Consider the following 20521-nt stretch of genomic DNA (forward strand, 5'->3'; position numbering starts at 1 on the left):
AAAACGAAATAAATCCTTTAAAAAAAAGGAAAATAACAACTCATGACAACTAAGCACTCTCCTAATTAAACTAGGATTCCTAGTTAAACTAGGATAACAATTAGATAATAACTAAACAAGCTTTCCTAATAAACTAGGATAACAACTAGATAATAACTAATCACAAAAAGGCTAGTTGAATTGATGTGACTTGGGCTTCCATATGCATATTTGACTAAGCCCAACATGTGCTCCTTGCTGCCCTTAGACCAATTCATGTATTTGGGCTCCTTGTGTTAAAGTAAGCTCTTTTAATTCTTCAAATTGAATTAAATGCACAAGTCTTGAACTACACTCCATGCTTGTCATGTCATTGACCATGAGTTCCCTTTTGACTTCACTTGGACTCTTTCCCATAAGCTCCAAATGGCTTTGAACAAGCCCAATGATTGCCGCTTTCATCTTCTTGGCTCTTGCTCGTGTAATTGGGCCTCCGTCATAGCTCAATGGATCCAACTTCTTCGTGTTTGTTGAAGTAGAATTTGAACCTCCATCGTTATGCTTCCCCATGTGCGAATTTGGTGAAGTTATCCCTTGATCATTCGCATCAAATTGCTTGATTTGTGCCCAATTTCATTACACATGAAACACTTCAAACCCTTGCTTGGCTCAACCTTCTCTTTTCCTCTTCAATTATGTTGGTTTCATTACTTGGAATTATAGGGTTCTTTACCTCAATCTCTTGTCACCTATTTATGTTACCTCATGGTAGTCATCTACTCTTCAAAATTCTTTCAACCCATAAAACCAAATTTTGAGATTGATCTACGACCATATGCTTTGCATTGCTAAGTGATCTTGAAGAAATAGTTCAGCCCATTTACATACCTTGCAACTTGTTAGTCTTCGGTCTCACTCAAGTTACTTAGGGATTGTAGTCGTAGAAACTCTTCCATGTAGATAGCCACAGTTCTAGTTCCTTGGTAGCAATTTTGAAGTTGTTAGAACAATGTTTGCTCTTAATAGAATGGTAGAAAACGAGACTTCAACAAAGCTTTCATTGGTTCCCAATCTCTCACAATTGGTTGTCCCCTCAACCTCAATTGTTTTTTATGCCTTTGCCACCAAGCACCAGCTTCTTCGTTTAATTTATAAGCTATTATTAAACTCACTTTTTGTGCCAGCTTAATCTGCATAATATCAAAAATCACTCCATTTCATACAACCAATCAAGAAATTGTTTAATATCCATTACACCATTAAAACTGGGAAGATCAGCCTTGAGTTTATAAGATTCACAGTTTTGATAAGCCCTCCTCGCTCTTATTTGTGGCTTCGAGGTATAATCACCTTTTGATTCTTCATGAACTCCTTGCTCAGGCTATGTAGAAACTTCTTTTCTTCTTGGTTGAATTTGCCTAGGAAGAATTGGAACTACCCTTTGTAGATTAGGAGTAGTTTGTGTAGGCTGTGATATAGGTAGGTTGGCTTCTATCTCATTAACTTGTGTAGTTAGTCCCTCCACAGTTCTAATTAATGTTGTGATTTGTTTCTCCAAACTAGCATGCCAATCTGAATTTTCTCCATGCCCAACCATATTAAGACAAGACTCTAATACCACTTGATGTAGGATAAACACTGATAGGCTTGTGATATCATTCACAAGGATGTTTAGGATTGATATCGCTCAATAGATGCAAAAGGATACCAAAAATTCTTGCAAATTTTGCAAAAGAATTCTGAAGAAAACTCAAATAAGAAGTTTTATTAATAACTTGAATAGAATGCTTTTAATGACAAACTCTTGTCTTTATATAGGCTTATTTGTCCTAACTAGACTAGAAAAATATAAAAAATAAGGATAGTTATTATAATTAAACTTTCCTATATAATAACTTCCTAAAACTTATTATTTCCTGAAGCATCTATGGGTCCTTCTCCATTTTTGGGCTCCACATCTTCCTAAAGTCACCATGCCGCCTAAGAAGCTAGGATGAATGAATTTTCAGCAATACACAATCCCAAGGATACAATACCTCTTCAATTTTAATCCAAATCTACCTTTGGGTATAGCCTCCTTAAGTGGACTCAAGACCCACTTATATAGTTTGCTCCAATTGGCTCAAAAGTGCAACATTTGAAGTCCATTATTGGCTTAACTGTCCAATTGCTGCATATTCATCCAAACATGCAACAAAAAACCAAAGAATCAAAAGCGGTTTTCACTGTTCATGTGGTATGTACAGTTTTTTTGCTCTTGCAGTTTAACCAACCAAATCAACTCCAAACCCAATTGAATTCATTTTATCATAATCATGACACAATGAACTTTCTTTCAAGGTTTGGACATACACAATTGGCGTAGAATAAGACAATCAAATTACAAGTAGAATGCAGTGGTAGAAATGGTAATTATGCTACAACTCTCTACCATAGGATTGAAAACCCTTCACATGCATGCAATTTGGATTCTAAGGAGCACACTAATGAAAACCAAGGCATAAAGGAAAGAGATCCACCAACCTTGGGGTCTTCCACCACCGGTTTTCCACCACCAATCTTCCACCAAGATGATTGGATAAAGGAAAATGAGGAAAAAGTTTCAATGCTTTAATTCAAGTTTCATTCAAATGTCAACCAAAAATTACAAATGAAGGCTTACTTCTTTATATAGAAGGCATGGATGGCAATGGTACACTTTGGTCAACAAAATTAATATAAAATCAATTAAAGTCCCTAATGTATGCCAAGCCATCCATTATAAACTAAACCCATACCAAAATTAATGAATACAAGACAAAATAGTACACCTTTTCCTTAAATGTAGGAAACTTGTTTCCTAACTAAGGCAACTATCTTCTCTTCTAGCTCAAAACCAACTAAAAGCATACTTTGAGCTCTTTGGGCTTCAAAAAGGAGTCTTGGACGTTTGGACCAATAGTAGGCTTCAAAAGTTGCACTTTTGGATCAATTGGAGCAATTATATAAGTGGGTCTTAAGTCTACTTAAGGGGGCTATACCCAAAGGTGGATTTGGACCAAAATTAAGGAGGTATTCCATCCTTGAGCTTGTATGTTGCTAGAAATTCATTCATCTTAACTTTTTGGGTGGCATGGTGACTTGAGGAAGATATGGAGCTCAAAAATGGAGAAGGACCCATGTATGCATCACCAATACTCCTTTTTGAAGCCTGAAGAGTTCAAAATATGCCTTTAGTTGGATTTGAACTAGAAGAGAAGATAGTTGCCTTAGTTAGGAAATAAGTTTCCTTCATTTAAGGACAAAAATGTACTATTTTGTCTTGTATTCATTAATTAGGGAATGGGGTGTGATATATAAGGGTGGCTTAGCTTAATTTTAGGGGTTTTGGTAAAATTTAATTGATTTTTACCTTGGATGTCTACTTTGCTGCCAACCCTCTCATTATATAAAGGGTGGTCTCACACCATGTATATTTTTAGTCATTATTGGAAATTTTACAAACTTTGTTGAGTAGCTTTGAAGCTTTCTCTTATCTTTCCTTTATCCAATTATTCTTGGGGGAAGATTGGTGGTGGAAAACCCCAAGGTTGGTGGAACTTTCCTTTATGCCTTGGTTATATTTTATGTTTCCTTAGAAATCTAAATTAGAGTGTGCATATTAGTTATTGTTGCTTATGGTAGAGAGTTGCACTAAAATTACATTTTCTGCCACTGACTTTGATCAACATTTTGACTACTTTATCTATTGAATCTTGAGGGCTACCATAAGTTGAAAGAAAGCTCTTTCTATTGTGTTTGTATTGATATGACTTTGGTTTAAATTGGAGATCATGTTGACTGCCCATTTGAATGAAAATAAAAACTGCACATACCAAATGAACAGTGAAAATAGTATGCTTGGTTTGATTGATTGTTGCATGTTGATAAGAAATGCACTATTTGGTATCAGAGCTTTGGTTGTTTGTGTGAGCTACTTGTGATTTTCTTCATTTCGGAGTTATTGTTCACAAAACACAAAATTTGCCTAAAACCAAACCATATTCTAGCCTAAACACAAACTACACACCACTCCTTAAAACCCCAACCCTAAAACACATAAAACCTACTTATCTATTATCAAATGTCTCAAAAAAGAAACTCATCCTAATCCTTTTCACCCCCTCACCCTTGGGAAGTTGGCCATATGGAGTTAAAAGGAGAGATTAAGGAGCTTAAAGACCAACTAACTCAAGTCATAACAACCTAACACTTTGATACATACTTTCTCTCTCTTGCAAAATGCTCTCCCATCTCTCTAAATTCTCAATCATCATCTTTTAGTTACTTCCGCCCTCTATCATCTCCTCCTTGGTTGGTGGCCCTTCAGGCACCAACTTTCCGGTCCAATGACCCCACTGGTCACTAGCTCCTCCCCTCATGCTTGTTTCTTTCTTTTTTTCAAACTCTCGATCATCCTTCAATGTCTTTAGTTTAGTTTTTATTTGAGTGTTGTGTAACCTCTGCCTTAGCTAAATTTTCCATTTCTGTTAGTGTCCGTTGTCAAGTGCTATATGTAGATTCAGTCACGAAGGAAGGGAGTAGACTGGAGTACGCACGTATTTGTGTGGAGATTAGCATCAACCATGATTTCCCGGATAAATTGGAGCTTCTACTACCAACCAAAGAAAAGGTTGCAATTCGGTTGGAGTATGTGTGGAAACCATTAAAATGCAACTTGTGTAAAATGTTTGGTCATGGAAATGAAGAGTGCAAAAGAAGAGTGGAAAAAGGAGAGACTGAAAAAGGGAAATTTAGCATGTATAAAGGGAAAAAGGAGACTAGTAAGGAGAAAGCTACAGGTACAAAGGTAGGGATGGAAATTATGGAACTCACCAAACTATAGAGACTAACAATGGGAATGGTAGAGTATACTTAGAGACCCCAAGGAGAAAGCTAGTGATTGGAAAGGAGAACAATGACAAGAGTATGGGGGCATTGAATAATAACAAATTTGCACCCTTAGCCACCAATGAAACTTGCGAAACTAAGGTTGCTCAAAATGAAGAGAAGGTTATCATTTTAGATGAGACACATGAAAAATTAGTCCCATCTAATATATTGGACTCAAATCATGGTGCATCCTCATCCAGCACCATGATATCAAATGTAGCCGTACCTACAAATTTGGAGCAGGTGGAGGAGAATCTTTCAAAGGATGAAACTACGGATCATGATCTTTGTGAATCTCCAGCAATTAATCACTTTGGAGGCAAAATCAAGGTTGATGAGGTGGATTTCAAAAGGGACAAAGGTGACATTCTAAGCAAATCTCAGCGGAGGAGATTGGTAAAGCAAAGGAGGAACTCTTCCCCCATTAACTCTCATAAATGACCAATTTAGCATGCTGGAACATTAGGGGCCTAAACGCTCCTATCAAACAAAAGGAGGTTAGTAGATTCATTTTGCAAAATAAGATTGATATCATGGCTATTCTTGAAACAAAAGTACGATGTACTAATGTTAATAGAGTATGCTCTAGTATTTGGGAAAGTTGGGAACATTGCAGTAATGAGAGGGATGGTTCTATCAGCAGAATATGGATTGGATGGAATAAAGCTACTATTAGACTCAATGTTATTGCGGATGATGCCCAATACATGCATTGTGATGTGAAGCTTGTAAGGGAAAACACTAGTATTGGCTTGACAATAGTCTATGGCAGCAATAATCCTATGGAGAGGAAGGTTCTTTGGAGTAGTCTCATAAATAAATCCCACATGATGCAAAACTCCCCTTGGATTATATTGGGAGATTTTAATGCTATTAAACACCCTCAAGAAAAGGTTGGTGGGGCAACTTGGGGTAATTACTACTGTGAGGACCTTAGGAATTGTATGAGGGATACCGAATTGGATGATCTAAGATTCATGGGTCATCTCCTAACTTGGAGCAACCGTAGTGAAGGTGAGAGAAGGATTGCATGTAAACTAGCTAGGGCCCTTATTAATGATTCTTGGAAGGATATATTCCCGAATGCTATGGCTCATTTCCTCAACCCCTCTATATCCGCTCACTCTCCTTGCATGGTTAGAATGGGAACCATAGAAGATTGTAGGAAAGTTCCTTTTAAATTCTTCAATCTATGGACACACCATGAACACTTTCTTAACATTGTTGCTAAAGTTTGGAACCAAGAAGCTCAAGGCAGCCCCATGTTCAATGTGATAAGCAAACTTAAAAAACTGAAAGTTGAGTTAAAAAAGTTCAATAAGGAGTCTTTTGGCCACATATCCGAAAGAGTATTAGAAGCTAGAAGGCAACTTGAAAATGTCTAAGAGCTCCTCCAGATAAGCCCCTTGGATGAGGAACTTGCATAAAAGGAAAAATTCAATTTAGAAGCCTATAGATCCCTCTCTTTGGTGGAGGAATCCTTGGCTAGACAAAAATCAAAAGTTCATTCGCTGAAGGAAGGTGATCAAAATACAAAGTTCTTCTTCAAGAGCATCGAAGGTAGAAGGAATAGGAACTCTATCTATGGGATCCAAAGAAAGGATGGATCTTTTGTACACAACATGGAGGAGGTCAAGGAGGAATTTGTGGAACATTTCAAATCTGTCCTAAACGGAAATGAGCATTCTAATGTGGATCTTGAAAAGCTCAAAAAGTTAGTCAAATTTCGGATTGGATGTGAGGAAAAGGATATGCTCATAAGAGATATTTCAGCGGAGGAAGAGATATTTCAGCGGAGGAGATCAAAGAAAACATTTTTGCCATGGATAATAACAAAGCCCCGGGTCTGGATGGATATGGTGCATGTTTTTTCAAGGCTGCATGGAACATAGTTGGTGATGATGTTGTAAAGGCCATCAAGCACTTCTTCAAAATGGGCCATCTTTTAAAAGAGGTAAATTGCACCATCCCTGCTCTTGTTCCAAAGGTTTCTAACCCCAAGAGGGAGGAAATGATGGAGGCATCAATATATCTCTCACTAAAATATGCTCTCCCTTCTCTCTAAAAATCCCCCTCTCCCCTCTTCCATATCCTTTTAGGCCTAGTGTCTTCCTTCTCGGCTGTGGTGGTACTTCCAAGGCCTTTCCTCCGGTCCGGTGACCTTGGTCACCGGCTCCCTTTCCTGTTCCGGCCTGTTTAATATCATAGTCGGTTTATAATGGTGTTAGCGTTGGAGTCATTGTATTCTTGTTTTGTAGGTTGTGATTTTTAAATGATTCTCCAGTCTTAAACCTCCGGTGTCATCTTTCCCAAGTTCGGTTTTTGTCTTCTTTTCCGGTGGTTTACTCCTTTTCCGGTCTGCTCAGGAGTTTGTAAGCCTTTGCTGGTTTCCCTCTCTACTAAATTTCAAATTTTCAAAAGGTGGCTTGTGCTGTGCGCCATTTCCTCTTTGGTGCAATCTGTTATTTGCTTTCCGTGGCAGGCTTCCTCTTTTCCTCTTCAGGATAGTTTAGGCTGCTGTGCTTTTTGGTCTGCTCAGTGTAACAGGCTGTCTTGCATTAATTTGGTCTCACCTTTCTCTTTCTCCCTTCCTTTATCCTATATTGTTCTTAACCTTTATTAGTATGTCAACTTCTGGACAAGTCAAACCTTCTGAAGCTGCTGTGGTTTCCGTTGGAGAGAAAGATAAGAAGGCTTCATGGAGCTCCCTTTTCTCTCCTAAGGAGCCTTGTACTAAGCTGGAATATTATGAGCCTAGTGGAAGAGATGCAAAAGGGCGTGTGTGTGTAGCTCCTCCTCAAGAAATTGCGGATGAGGGAGCTGCAAAATGGAGAACTTGTGCTGTGGGATTCTTCCTAGGCAAAAGGCCTCCATTCTTGACTGTAAAAAGAACACTAGAGAAGATATGGGCATCATACGGACTAAGAGAGGTTATGACCTCTGGTCAAGGAGTTTTTATACTAAAATTTCAAGACATGAATGGAGTCTCTAGAGCGGTGGAAGTAGGACAGATTACAATTGGTGGATAGCCGTTTATAGTTCGGAAATGGACTACAAACCTTCCCATGATGATCAATGATGTCAAAAAGGTGGCTATATGGGTGAGATTGTATGGCATTCCACTTGAGTTTTGGTCTCCAAAAGGACTTAGCTACATAGCAAGTGCCATTGGGAATCCTCTTTATATGGATGCTGTTACGGAAGGAGGGACAAGATTAGAGTTTGCACGGATATGTATTGAGATCAAAGTGGATGCGGAATGCCCGGAGACTATCAACTTAACTCTTCCAAATGGTGAAAACTTGGTGATCAATGTAGAGTATAGTTGGAAACCACTAAAATGCAATGGGTGCCAATGCTTTGGACACTCCACTGCCAATTGTCATTTTGCTCCGAAACATGAAGGTAGCACATCTTCATGGAAAAACCTCAAGGTTGGGGATGGAATGATAGCAACAAATAAGCTAATTGGGAAAGACAGTAAACTAAAGGTGGCAAACGGCAATGACAAAAAGGCCAAAGGTAAAGGCGTGGAGTTTCATAACTTGGGGGGAAACACAAATAAGAACAATAGATATTCAGCATTAGCCAACCATGAGTCCAATGAGCAAATCAAAAGGAGCACAATGATGGTAGAAGAGGTAAACCCGGAGAAAACCAATGAAGAAGTCATTTCGGTAGGAAAAGAAAAGTTGAATGAAGCTAGCACTTCCAAGAGTAGTCAAGTTACAACAACAAAAGGAATAGATATGGAGGAAGAAGGAGCTAGTACAAATGGGGGGGAGGACTTGGTAATTGAGGGCTCTCCAACAATAGTCCCATTCGGAGGAAAACTAAAGGTGGATGAGATGGATTTTAGGAAGAAGGAAGTGGATGCGAAGACTATGAACTTGGGGAAAAAATTGGCAAAGCTCAAGAAAGCAAATTCCCCTCCACTATCATCCAAATGACAAAGATAGCTTGCTGGAACATTAGGGGCCTCAATGCTCCTATCAAACAAAGGGAGGTAAGGCATTTTATCAAGCATAATAACATTGAAATAATGGCTGTGTTGGAAACTAAAGTGGGGAATGATAGCTTAAGTAGAGTGAATGGTAATATTTGGAAAGAGTGGGAGAATGCTAATAACAATGATAGTCACCCTAATGGGAGAATTTGGGTAGGATGGAATAAGGATACTATCAGTTTTAATGTCATTGAGAAAAATCCGCAATTCATACATGGGGAGGCTTGGTTAGTAGAGGAGAACTCTCTTATAGCCTTAACTATAGTCTATGGGTATAATCAACCTATGGAAAGGAGAAGACTATGGAAGGAAATTGATAGGCTCTCCAATGGGATGGGGAACAAACCGTGGCTAATAATGGGGGACTTTAATGCAATTAGGGGTCCAAGTGAGAAAATTGGAGGAGTGTCATGGGGAGATACTTATAGTGATGACCTAAATAAGTGTTGTGAGGAAGCAAATCTAGATGATCTTCGGTACATGGGAAACCAACTCACTTGGAGTAATTGTAGTGAGGGACATAGGAGGATAGCATGCAAGTTGGATAGAGCCCTTGTAAATGAACAATGGAAAGATGTTTTTGAGGAATCCTTTGCCATGTTTCTCAACCATTCCATCTCTGACCATTCCCCATGCATTGTGACTTGTGGAGGTGGTGTAAGGAGGAGGAGGGTCCCTTTCAAGTTCTATAACATGTGGGCAACACATGATAATTTCCTTAATATTGTGAGGGAGTCTTGGCAAGAGGATGTAGAAGGCAGCCCTATGTATAAGCTCATCAGCAAGCTCAAGAGATTAAAAAAGGTTCTTAGGAGGCTAAATAAGGAGGGGTTTTGGAGAATTTCAGAGAAGGTGGAAGAAGCAAAAGGAAGGTTGGAGGATGTTCAAAATAGACTTCAAAGCAGCCCACTAAATGAAGATTTAGCTAAGGAAGAAAAGGTTTGGATGGAGAACTACAAAAATCTAAGTGAAGCTGAAGAATCGTTAGCTCGCCAAAAAGCTAAAGTTCATTGGCTTCAAGAAGGAGATCAATATTCCAAATTTTTCTTCAAATGTATCAAAGCCCGTAGGAGTAGGAACTCTATCAATGGGGTGTGCCTAGATGATGGAACCTTTGTTAGTAATATGGAGGATGTTAAAGAGGAGTTTGTGAGCTATTTCAAAAAGGTCCTTAACTCCACGGTTTCATGCAATTCCAATGTAGAGGAAATTCAAAGGCTGCTTAATTTTCAAATAGAGATTCAAGAGAAAGAAAACATGATCAAGGAAGTGGGGGAAGAGGAAATCAAATCCATTATCTTTGCCATGGACAACAACAAAGCTCCGGGTCCGGATGGTTATGGAGCCTTCTTCTTTAAAGCCACTTGGGAGATTGTGGGGAATGATGTGATCAAGGCAGTCCAGCACTTTTTCTCTTCAGGCCATCTTCTCAAGGAGGTAAATTGCACTATCTTAGCTCTTGTCCCTAAGGTTGCTAACGCTTCAAGGTGTATGGAGTATAGGCCGATAGCTTGCTGCAATATAATCTACAAGTGCATTTCAAAGATCCTTGCAAATCGTCTCAAAGCCATACTTCCAAGTTTCATTGATAAAGCCCAAGGAGCATTTGTGGGAGGAAGGTGCATTGGAGAGAATATTATGTTGTGTCAAGACCTAATGCATAATTACCATAAAATGAGCAAAGACAAGAAGTGTGCCATGAAGATTGATTTATTGAAGGCATATGATACGGTTCATTGGGATTTCATCCTTGCTATTCTTGAAGCAATTGGTTTTCATGGAAAATTCATTGGATGGATTAGGAGCTGCATCTCAACCCCCTCTTTCTCTTTGGGAATAAATGGTGAATTGGTGGGATTTTTCAAGAGTTCTCATGGGCTTAGACAAGGGGACCCTTTATCCCCTTACCTCTTTGTCATGGCAATAGAGATCCTCTCAAGGATGCTTGGAGAACTCAAGAACATTCCTTCTTTTGGCCATCATTGGAAATGTAAGAAAAACAACATAACTCATTTGTGCTTTGCCGATGACCTTATTTTGTTTTGTAGGGCAGATGTTGAATCACTTACTCTCATGAAAAGATCCTTAAATCTTTTTCATGAATGGTCCGGTCTCCAAATGAATTGCAACAAAAGCAATATATACATCTCCGGATTACCCCAAGAGGAGAAGATCAAGCTTGCGGATTCTATCAATGTGGAGGTGGGAGAATTGCCTTTCAAGTATCTAGGAGTTCCAATAACTTCTTCAAAGCTTAAAAGAAGTGATTGCAAGATGCTCATTGATAAGATTGTGGGGAGAATTTATTCGTGGCGGAACAAGTCCTTATCTTATGCGGGGAGATTGTTACTTATCAAGGCTGTCCTATTTAGCATTCAAGTGTATTGGTCTTCTATATTTATTCTTCCTTCAAATGTGCATAAGGAAATAGATGGAATATTGAGGGATTTTCTTTGGAATGGTGCTGCCATGGATGGAAGAAAGGCAAAAGTTGCTTGGGAAGAGGTATGTGTGCCTAAAGAGGAGGGAGGTCTTGGCATTATGAGGTGCAAAGTGTGGAACAAGGCTGCCATAACAAAGAATATGTGGAAGATTCTCCTTGATAAGGGGAACTCACTATGGGTGGAATGGATTAAGGCAAACAAGCTTAGAGGAAAAAGTTTTTGGGAGATCAAACCGAATAGTGAGAGCTCATGGGTTTGGAGGAAAATTTTAAAACTTAGGGAACAAATGAAAACCAAGTTCAAGAAAGTCATCGGCAATGGGGAAAACACCTTTCTTTGGCTTGATAATTGGCACCCATTTGGACCATTAATGGACAAGTTTGGTAACCGGATTATCTATGATTCCGGAATTCCTAAACATGCTTTAGTAAAAGAAGTCATTGATGGAATTGTAAAAAAAAGCCTATACCTTTTCTCTCTCTAAAAAACCATGCTCTCCCTTCTCTCTAAAAAACCACTTTCCTCCTCTCCCTCTTTACGTTAGTTAAAGTTCTTCTTTCTCGGCTGTATTGTTATCCACCAGGTTCTACTCTCCGGTCCGGTGACCAAGGTCACCGGCTCCCCCCCCCCCCCCCCTTTTTTCTCCGGTGGATGCATATTTGGCTCTTTTCTTTCAAATGGAGTTGGTCTGTGGTGTCCCTCAAAGTGTTCTATAGGGCTGCTTCTTATGCTTGTTTTTGGTTTTCCGGTATCAAAACTTCCAGTTCTGTTCTGTTCATCTTTTCCGGTGTTTGTTTCTTTTCCGTTTGATCTCTGAAGCTTATTTGGGTGCTGTGGAGTTTCCCTCCTTCCGAAAATTCAAATTTTGGAGCTGTTACTTGATTTGTACGCTTTCCTTCTTGGTGCATGCTGCATTTTCTTTCTGTGGCAGGTTTTCCTTTTATCTTTTTTGGGATATTTTAGTCTGTTGTGCCATCTTCTGCTCTGAATTTGCAGGCTGTTTGCATTGATTCAATTAGTCAATCCTCTTCTTTTAGCAGTCCACCCTATTTCCGTTTTTAGTTATTTCCGTTTTTAGTTATTTCCTATTCAGTATGTCGTCTTCTTCTGTGCTGAATAAGCAAACTACTTCTCTTATATCTGATCCCTCCATGCACCAAAATAGTATGGTTGCTGCTTCAAGGAAAACGTCAGGTTCTTCTTCAAGTGTGCTGGAACATGGAGAGATGGAAGGAGGAATGGAGAAGAGGGCTTCATGGAACTCTTTCTTCACTCCTAAGAAGTCCAATGTGAAGTTGGAATTTTTTGAACCTAAAGGGAAAGACTCTAAGGGGCGGATTTGTGTGGCCCCCCCTCAAGAAGTTGCTGAACAAGGTGCATTGAGATGGAATACATGTGCTGTAGGCTTCTTCCTGGGCAAAAGACCACCATTCTTGACGGTCAAAAGAGCTTTGGAGAGGGTGTGGAAAGCTTTAGGCCTCATAGATGTCATGACTTCGGGCCAAGGTGTTTTCATCCTAAAGTTCCAAGATATGGAGGGAACTACAAGAGCTGTGGAAGAGGGGCAGATTACCATACAAGGACAACCATTTCTTGTGCGGAAATGGACTACTAATCTGCCTATGGTGATTAATGACGTGAAGAAGGTAGCTATATGGATTAGAATGTATGGCATTCCCCTTGAGTTTTGGACACCGAAAGGGCTTAGTTACATTGCTAGTGCAATAGGAAGTCCGCTTTACATGGACTCCGTGACTGAAGAAGGGACAAGATTGGAGTATGCTAGAGTTTGCATTGAGATAGAGGTGGACTCGGGATGTCCCGATTCCATTAGCCTAGCTTTGCCAAATGGAGAATTGATGGTAATCAAGGTGGAGTATGCTTGGAAACCTATAAAATGCAATGGTTGTCAATGCTTTGGTCATTCCATAGCAAATTGCTCACTAGCACCCAAACAAGGTAATAACATAATCTCACGGAATACCTTGAAGGAGGGGGATGGGTTTGTGGTACCGAAGAAAATGCATGGGAAAGACAAAATGGTGCTAACACCAAAAGGCTATGACAAGAAATCCAAGGACAAAGGGGTGGAAATGGGGAAAACTACGGGAATTAGTTTACAAGCTCAAAAGAGTAATAGATTTTCTGCCTTGACTATTAAGGAGCCTCACGAGCTGGAAAAGGAGAAGACAATGCCGAATCAAGAAGTAAACTATGAGGCCAACGTAAATGAAGCCAAAAAGGAAGGAAAGAGGTGCGGAGGCGAAGCTAGCACATCAAAAGAACATTATTCCCCCTTGGTGGAAAGTGTGAGTGCTCGGGAGAGTGAAGAAGGGGCCACAAACACAATTCAGCATCTGAGTAGTTTGGAGGACATGGATCAAGAAGCATCTCCGGCAATGGCACCATTTGGAGGGAAACTTAAAGTGGATGAGATGGATTTTAGGAAGGAAAATGCTGAAATGAAGAGTAAAAACGTGGGGAAGAAATTGGCAAAGCAAAGGAGAGCAATCTCCCCATCCCACTCATCCAAATGACCAAAGTTGCATGCTGGAATGTTAGGGGCCTTAATGCTCCTAACAAACAAAGGGAGGTTAGACATGTTATGTTTCATAATAAAGTTGATTTCATGGCTGTATTAGAAACAAAAGTAGGGTCTCACAATATTTCTAGAGTGGCTAGTAATGTATGGAGAGATTGGGAGCATGACAATAATAATGGGGTGTGCCAAAATGGGAGAATTTGGGTAGGATGGAATAAGGAAGCTATTAGTATAGATATTAAGGAAAAAGCCCCTCAATTCATTCACTGTGAAGCTTGGTTAGTGAAGGAGGAAACCCAAGTGGCTATATCTATAGTTTATGGGCTTAATCAACCTTTGGAGAGGAAAAGTCTTTGGAAGGAACTTATTAAGTACTCAAACCAAATGGGCAGTAAACCTTGGCTAATTATGGGTGATTTTAATGCAATTAGGGGACCAAATGAAAAGATAGGAGGGGCGGTATGGGGTGATACATATTGTGATGATCTAAACAATTGTTGTAGAGAGGCAAACTTAGATGATCTAAGATATATGGGGAACCATTTCACTTGGAGTAATTCAAGTGTAGGGCAAAGGAGGATAGCTTGCAAATTGGATAGAGCTCTTGTTAATGAAGGTTGGAGTGATGTCTTGCCGGATTCTTATGCACATTTTCTCAATCCTTCAATTTCAGACCATTCTCCTTGTGTAGTGACTTGTGGAGGGGGAGAGGAGAGGAGAAAGGTTCCATTCAAGTTCTACAATATGTGGGCAAATCATGAAAGTTTCATCGATATTGTAAGGGAGGCTTGGAAAGAGGATTATGCGGGCAGTCCTATGTTCAACCTTGTTAACAAACTCAAAGGTTTAAAAAGTGCTTTAAGGAGGTTGAATAAGAATGAATTTTGGAATATTTCCGAAAAGGTGATAGAAGCAAAAAATAACCTGGAAGATGTTCAAAATAGACTCCAAATCAACCCTCTTGATGAGGATTTAGCTAAAGAAGAAAAAACTTGGCTGGAAAACTATTGGAGACTTAGTGAGGCTGAAGAATCATTGGCTAGGCAAAAAGCAAAGGCTCATTGGCTTCAAGAAGGAGATCAAAACACCAAATATTTCTTCAAATGTGTTAAAGCGCGGAGAAGTAGGAATTCAATAAAAGAAGTATGCCTTGATGATGGAACCTTTGTGAGTGATAAGGGAGAAGTCAAAAAGGAGTTTGTAAACTACTTTAAGAAAGTTCTCAACTCCACGGATGTTTGCAATTTAAACGTTAAAGAAATACAAAGGCTGGTTAACTTCCAATTGGAGAGCCAAGTAAAGGAGATGATGATTAAGGAGGTGGAGGAGGATGAGATCAAAGCTACCATCTTTGCCATGGACAACAATAAAGCTCCCGGTCCGGATGGTTATGGAGCATTCTTCTTTAAGGCAGCTTGGGAGGTTGTTGGGAGTGATGTAACCAAGGCAATCAAGCACTTTTTCTCCACGGGTCGTCTCCTCAAAGAGGTAAATTGTACAATACTTGCTCTTGTTCCTAAGGTGGCTAATTCTTCTATGTGCAAGGACTATAGGCCTATAGCTTGCTGCAACACCATTTATAAATGTATCTCCAAGATCCTAGCAAACCGCCTCAAAGCCATCCTCCCAAACTTCATTGATAAAGCACAAGGTGCCTTTGTGGGAGGTCGGAACATTGGAGAAAATATCATGTTGTGCCAAGAATTAATGCACAACTTCCACAAATTGGGCAAAGACAAGAAGTGTGCTATGAAGATTGATATATTGAAGGCTTATGACACGGTTCAATGGGACTTCCTTCTCTCAATCCTTGGAACTATTGGCACACCGGGGAAATTCATAGGATGGATCAAGAGCTGCATCACAACTCCTTCATTCTCATTGGGAATCAATGGTGAATTAGTTGGTTTTTTCAAGAGCTCTCATGGATTAAGACAAGGGGACCCTATATCCCCTTACCTCTTTGTAATGGCAATGGAGATCCTCTCCCGTATGCTTGGGGAACTTAAAAATCAGCCTTCTTTTGGCCATTATTGGAAATGCAAGGTAAACAATATCACCCATCTTTGTTTTGCCGATGACCTTATCTTATTTTGTAGGGCGGATGGTGACTCCATTTCACTGATGAAGAATACCCTTAGCCTATTCCATAAGTGGTCCGGGCTGAAGATGAATTGTGCTAAAAGTAATATGTACCTTTCCGGGGTTTCCCAAGAGGAGAAGAAGCAATTCTCGGCTATTATCAATATGGAATTGGGAGAGCTGCCTTTTAAGTATTTAGGAGTGCCTATAACTTCTTCAAAGCTCAAATGTGGTGAATGCAAGATATTGATTCAGAAGATTGTGGGGAGAATCACCTCTTGGCGTAGCAAAGCTTTATCCTATGCGGGTAGGCTCATTCTTATAAGAGCTGTCCTATTTAGCATTCAAATATATTGGTCTTCAATATTTATACTCCCGTCAAGTATCCATAAGGAGATTGATGGAATTTTAAGGAATTTCCTTTGGAGTGGTGCTTCAATGGAGGGAAAGAAGGCAAAAGTTGCTTGGGAGGAGGTTTGTGTTCCTAAAAAGGAGGGTGGATTAGGAATCATGAAGAGCAAAGCTTGGAATAAAGCTGCCATAGTCAAAAACATGTGGAAGATTCTTAATGACAAGAGGAATTCTCTTTGGGTGGAATGGATTAAAACCAACAAGCTAAGAGGCAAATGTTTTTGGGAAATAAAGGCTAATGGGGAGAGCTCTTGGGTTTGGAGGAAGATCCTTGGCATTAGGGAACAAATGAAGTCCAAGTTCAAGAAGATTGTTGGCAATGGGGAAAAGACATATCTATGGCATGACAATTGGCACCCTCACGGTCCTTTGTTGGATAAATATGGTCCAAGGATCATTTATGATTCGGGTATCCCAAAGAATGCTCTTGTTAAAGAAGTCATTGTGGAGCATAGGTGGAAATGGCCGGTGGCAAACTCATGTCACCTTTTGGAGATAAAGGATGCACTTCCTTGCTGCCCTTTGAGTGGAGAAGACTCCTTAATATGGTCCCCAAATTCTAATGGAGAATTCTCTATCAAATCGGTTTGGGAAGTCATCCGAGCTAGGAAGGAGAAGGTAACTTGGTACAAGCTTATTTGGTTCAAAAGACACTTTCTAAGACATTCATTCATTGTTTGGTTGGGTATTAGAGGAAAACTTATGACAAAGGATAAATTGGTCCGGATTGGCCTTATCTCCCACAATGTTTGCTCTTTGTGTAATATGGAACCGGAATGCATGGATCATCTCTTCTTTAGGTGTGCATTTAGTCTCCAAATATGGAATGAAGTGATTAACCTATGTCGCCAACAAACCAATCTTATGCCGTGGACCTCTTTGATTACGGAATTGGCTAAGGAATGGAAGAAGGACAATTTCAAGAACATCTTGAGTAAGGTGTGCTTTGGTGCTACCGTCTACCACATTTGGAAGGTTAGGAATGACATATGCTTTGGAAGAAATGGATTACCAAAGGAGAGAGTCACAATGCTTATTAAAGAGTGTGTTAGAGTAAGGGTAAATTGCTTGAAGAAGGTGGAAAAGTCTAGTGAAAATGTGTCAATTGCAAACAATTGGAGTATCTCTCATGCTATATTTGAGTAGTCATAGAGTGATGTACTACATAGGGTTTGTTGTATGATGTATCTTCGGTCTAAGTTGATTTTGACTTTATGTGTTGGCTTGGTATTCGGCATAACCTAGGGGCTTGTCCTAGGTATGCTTGTGCTTAGCTCAAACTAGGGGTTTGTCCTAGTTTGCTCTTGTATATCCTTTTCTTGGTATAAAATTATTATCAATTACCAAAAGAAGTCATTGATGAGCATGGGTGGAAATGGCCAGCAGCGAATTCTTGCCACCTCATGGAGATAAAGGGAGCTCTCCCTTGCTGCCCAATGGGAGGGGAGGATACTCTAACATGGGCCCCTAATACTAATGGCAAGTTCACAATCAAATCGGCATGGGAGATTATGAGGAGTAGGAAGGACAAGGTTAGTTGGCACAACATTGTATGGTTTAAAAGGCATTTCCTAAGACATTCATTCATTGTATGGTTGGGTATTAGAGGTAAACTAATGACAAGAGATAGGTTAGCAAGAATTGGCCTTATTTCCCACAATGTATGCCCATTATGCAATGTGGATCCGGAAAGCATGGACCATCTATTTTTTAGGTGTGTCTTCAGCTCCCAAATCTGGAATGGAATGCTCAATCTTTGCCATCAACAAATCATGTATAGCTCATGGACTTCATTGATCCCGGAATTAGCAAACAAATGGAAGGAAAATAGCTTCAAGAATATTGTGAGTAAGCTTTGCTTTGGGGCAGCCGTGTACTACATTTGGAAGGCTAGGAATGACACTTGCTTTGGAAGAGCCGGATTACCAAGGGAGAGAGTCCGTATGCTTATTCAAGAAGGTGTTAGAGTTAGAGCTTCATGCTTGAGAAAGGTTACCAAGTCTAGAGAAAATATGATTCTTGCAAACAATTGGGATATTCCTCATACAATTTTTGAATAGATGTGGTGGTGTTGGCTTGTATTATGTTTTGGTATTGAGTTGTAAGGTCATGCTAAGTGTTTTGTAGCAAATGGATGGTAGGTAGGTGTTTCGGCATAACCAAGGGACTTGTCTTTGGTATGCTTGTGAGTTGTGTTGTATTGTGTTTGTGATGTATCTTTGGATTTCTTTGTTCCATTGGTTGAATGGTTTGAGCTTTATGTTGTCTCGGCATAACCTAGGGGCTTGTCCAAGGTATGCTTGTGTTTAAGCTTAATCTAGGGGTTTTGTCCTAGATAGGCATTTGTACATCTTTCTTTGGTATAAAATTATTATTACTTACCAAAAAAAAAAAAAAAAAAAAAGGTTTTCAGGCCTATTGCTTGTTGCAATTCATTGTACAAATGCATCACCAAAATCATGGCAAACCGCCTCAAAGTCATACTTCCGCAGTTCATCAACAAAGCTCAAGGTGCCTTTGTGGGAGGCCGTTGCATTGGTGAAAACATTCTATTATGCCGAGAGCTTATGCATAACTACCAAAAGGACACTCATGAAAAGAAATGTGCATTAAAGATTGACATCATGAAAGCTTATGACACCTTAAATTGGGACTTCTTGCTTGCTGTCCTTGATACCATTGATACGCCGCAAAAATTCATTAGTTGGATAAGGACTTGCATCTCTAGTCCTATGTTTTCAGTGGGCCTAAATGGTGAACTTGTTGGCTTCTTCAAAAGTACTAGAGGTTTAAGGTAAGGGGATCCACTCTCTTCACACCTTTTTGTTATTGCCATGGAGGTGCTCTCTTGCATGCTTAGTGAATTAAAGGAGAATGATCATTTCAGGCATCATTGGAAGTGTAAGAAAAATAATATTACACACTTATGTTTTGCCGATGACCTCATGATATTTTGTAGGGCGAATGTTGATTCCATATCTCTAATGAAGGAGGTATTAGATTGCTTCCATTCATGGTCCGGACTTAGAACAAATATGACCAAAAGCAATATTTACCTTTCGGGAGTCAATAACGCTGAAGCGGAGTGCCTTAAATCTATCCTCGGCATTGAGTTAGGTACACTTCCTTTCAAGTACCTTGGAGTCCCTATGATAACCTCCAAACTGAAAGTTGATGATTACAAACCCCTCATTGACAAGATTGTGGCTAGAATCTCCTCTTGGAAAAGTAAATTCCTTTCTTATGCTGGAAGACTTATTCTCATTAAGGCTATTCTTTTCAGCATCCAAGTTTATTGGTCTTTAACCTTTATTCTCCTAGTAAAAGTACACAAGGTAATTGATGGCTACCTTAGAAATTTTCTTTGGAGTGGAGACATAACCTGTAGCAAGAAGGCAAAGATTGCTTGGGATGAGATTTGTCTTCCAAGAGAGGAAGGAGGCTTGGGTATTATGAAAAGTAAAGCTTGGAACAAGGCCGCTATGATGAAGCATATTTGGAAACTTCTTCAAAAAGCTAGTACCTCTTTATGGGCTGATTGGATCAATGATAATCGGCTTAGAAACAAAAGTTTTTGGGTGGTTAAACCAAATGGCAATTGCTCTTGGGTTTGGAGGAAATTGCTTTTGCTTAGGAAAAGCATTAAGGGAAAAATCCAGAAAATTGTGGGAAATGGGCAGAATACTCACCTTTGGCATGACAATTGGCATCCTTTAGGACCCCTTATTGACAAATACGGTCCTAGGGTGGTATATGACTCAAGGCTATCGTTGCATTGCAAGGTAAAGGAGGTGATTGAGGAAAATGCATGGAAATGGCCGTTGACGAATTCTACAGCCCTTTTGGAAATCAAAAACACCATATCTCCAGCCCCTTCATTTGGAGAAGATACCCTATGGTGGAAACCAAGCACCAATGGTCATTTCTCTATTAAATCGGCTTGGAACAGTATAAGGGAGTCCAAAGCTAAAGTTCCATGGTATAATATTATTTGGTTCAAGAGACACTTCCTTAGGCATTCATTCATTGCATGGATGGGTATTAAGGGTGGTATGAAAACCAAGGATAAACTACATAACCTCAGCATCATTCCAAACAATGTGTGTGGTCTTTGCAATTTGGCTCTGGAAAGCATGGACCACCTTT

The 20521-nt window shown here is 39.7% G+C and overlaps 2 protein-coding genes across 2 annotated transcripts; both read left to right on the forward strand.

The window, feature by feature from the left end:
• Positions 1-5423: 5423 nt before the first annotated feature.
• On the forward strand, positions 5424-6782 carry LOC123228785. Its single transcript, XM_044654235.1, has 2 exons — positions 5424-6026; positions 6408-6782. The coding sequence occupies exons 1-2, from the start codon at positions 5424-5426 to the stop codon at positions 6780-6782; spliced, it is 978 nt and encodes a 325-aa protein (XP_044510170.1).
• Positions 6783-7958: 1176 nt separating this feature from the next.
• Positions 7959-8840, forward strand: LOC123228788. The gene has a single exon (XM_044654236.1). The coding sequence runs from the start codon at positions 7959-7961 to the stop codon at positions 8838-8840; it is 882 nt and encodes a 293-aa protein (XP_044510171.1).
• Positions 8841-20521: the final 11681 nt, after the last annotated feature.

Source organism: Mangifera indica, chromosome 11, assembly GCF_011075055.1.
Source record: "Mangifera indica cultivar Alphonso chromosome 11, CATAS_Mindica_2.1, whole genome shotgun sequence".
Taxonomy (NCBI): Eukaryota; Viridiplantae; Streptophyta; class Magnoliopsida; order Sapindales; family Anacardiaceae; genus Mangifera; species Mangifera indica.

Bases quoted from the DNA above. Each gene is read 5' to 3' on its own strand.
- LOC123228788 (XM_044654236.1), top strand. From the start codon at position 7,959: ATGATCAATGATGTCAAAAAGGTGGCTATATGGGTGAGATTGTATGGC.
- LOC123228785 (XM_044654235.1), top strand. From the start codon at position 5,424: ATGGCTATTCTTGAAACAAAAGTACGATGTACTAATGTTAATAGAGTA. The intron at 6,027-6,407 runs GTTAGAATGGGA...CATTCGCTGAAG, and splicing joins CCGCTCACTCTCCTTGCATG to GAAGGTGATCAAAATACAAA.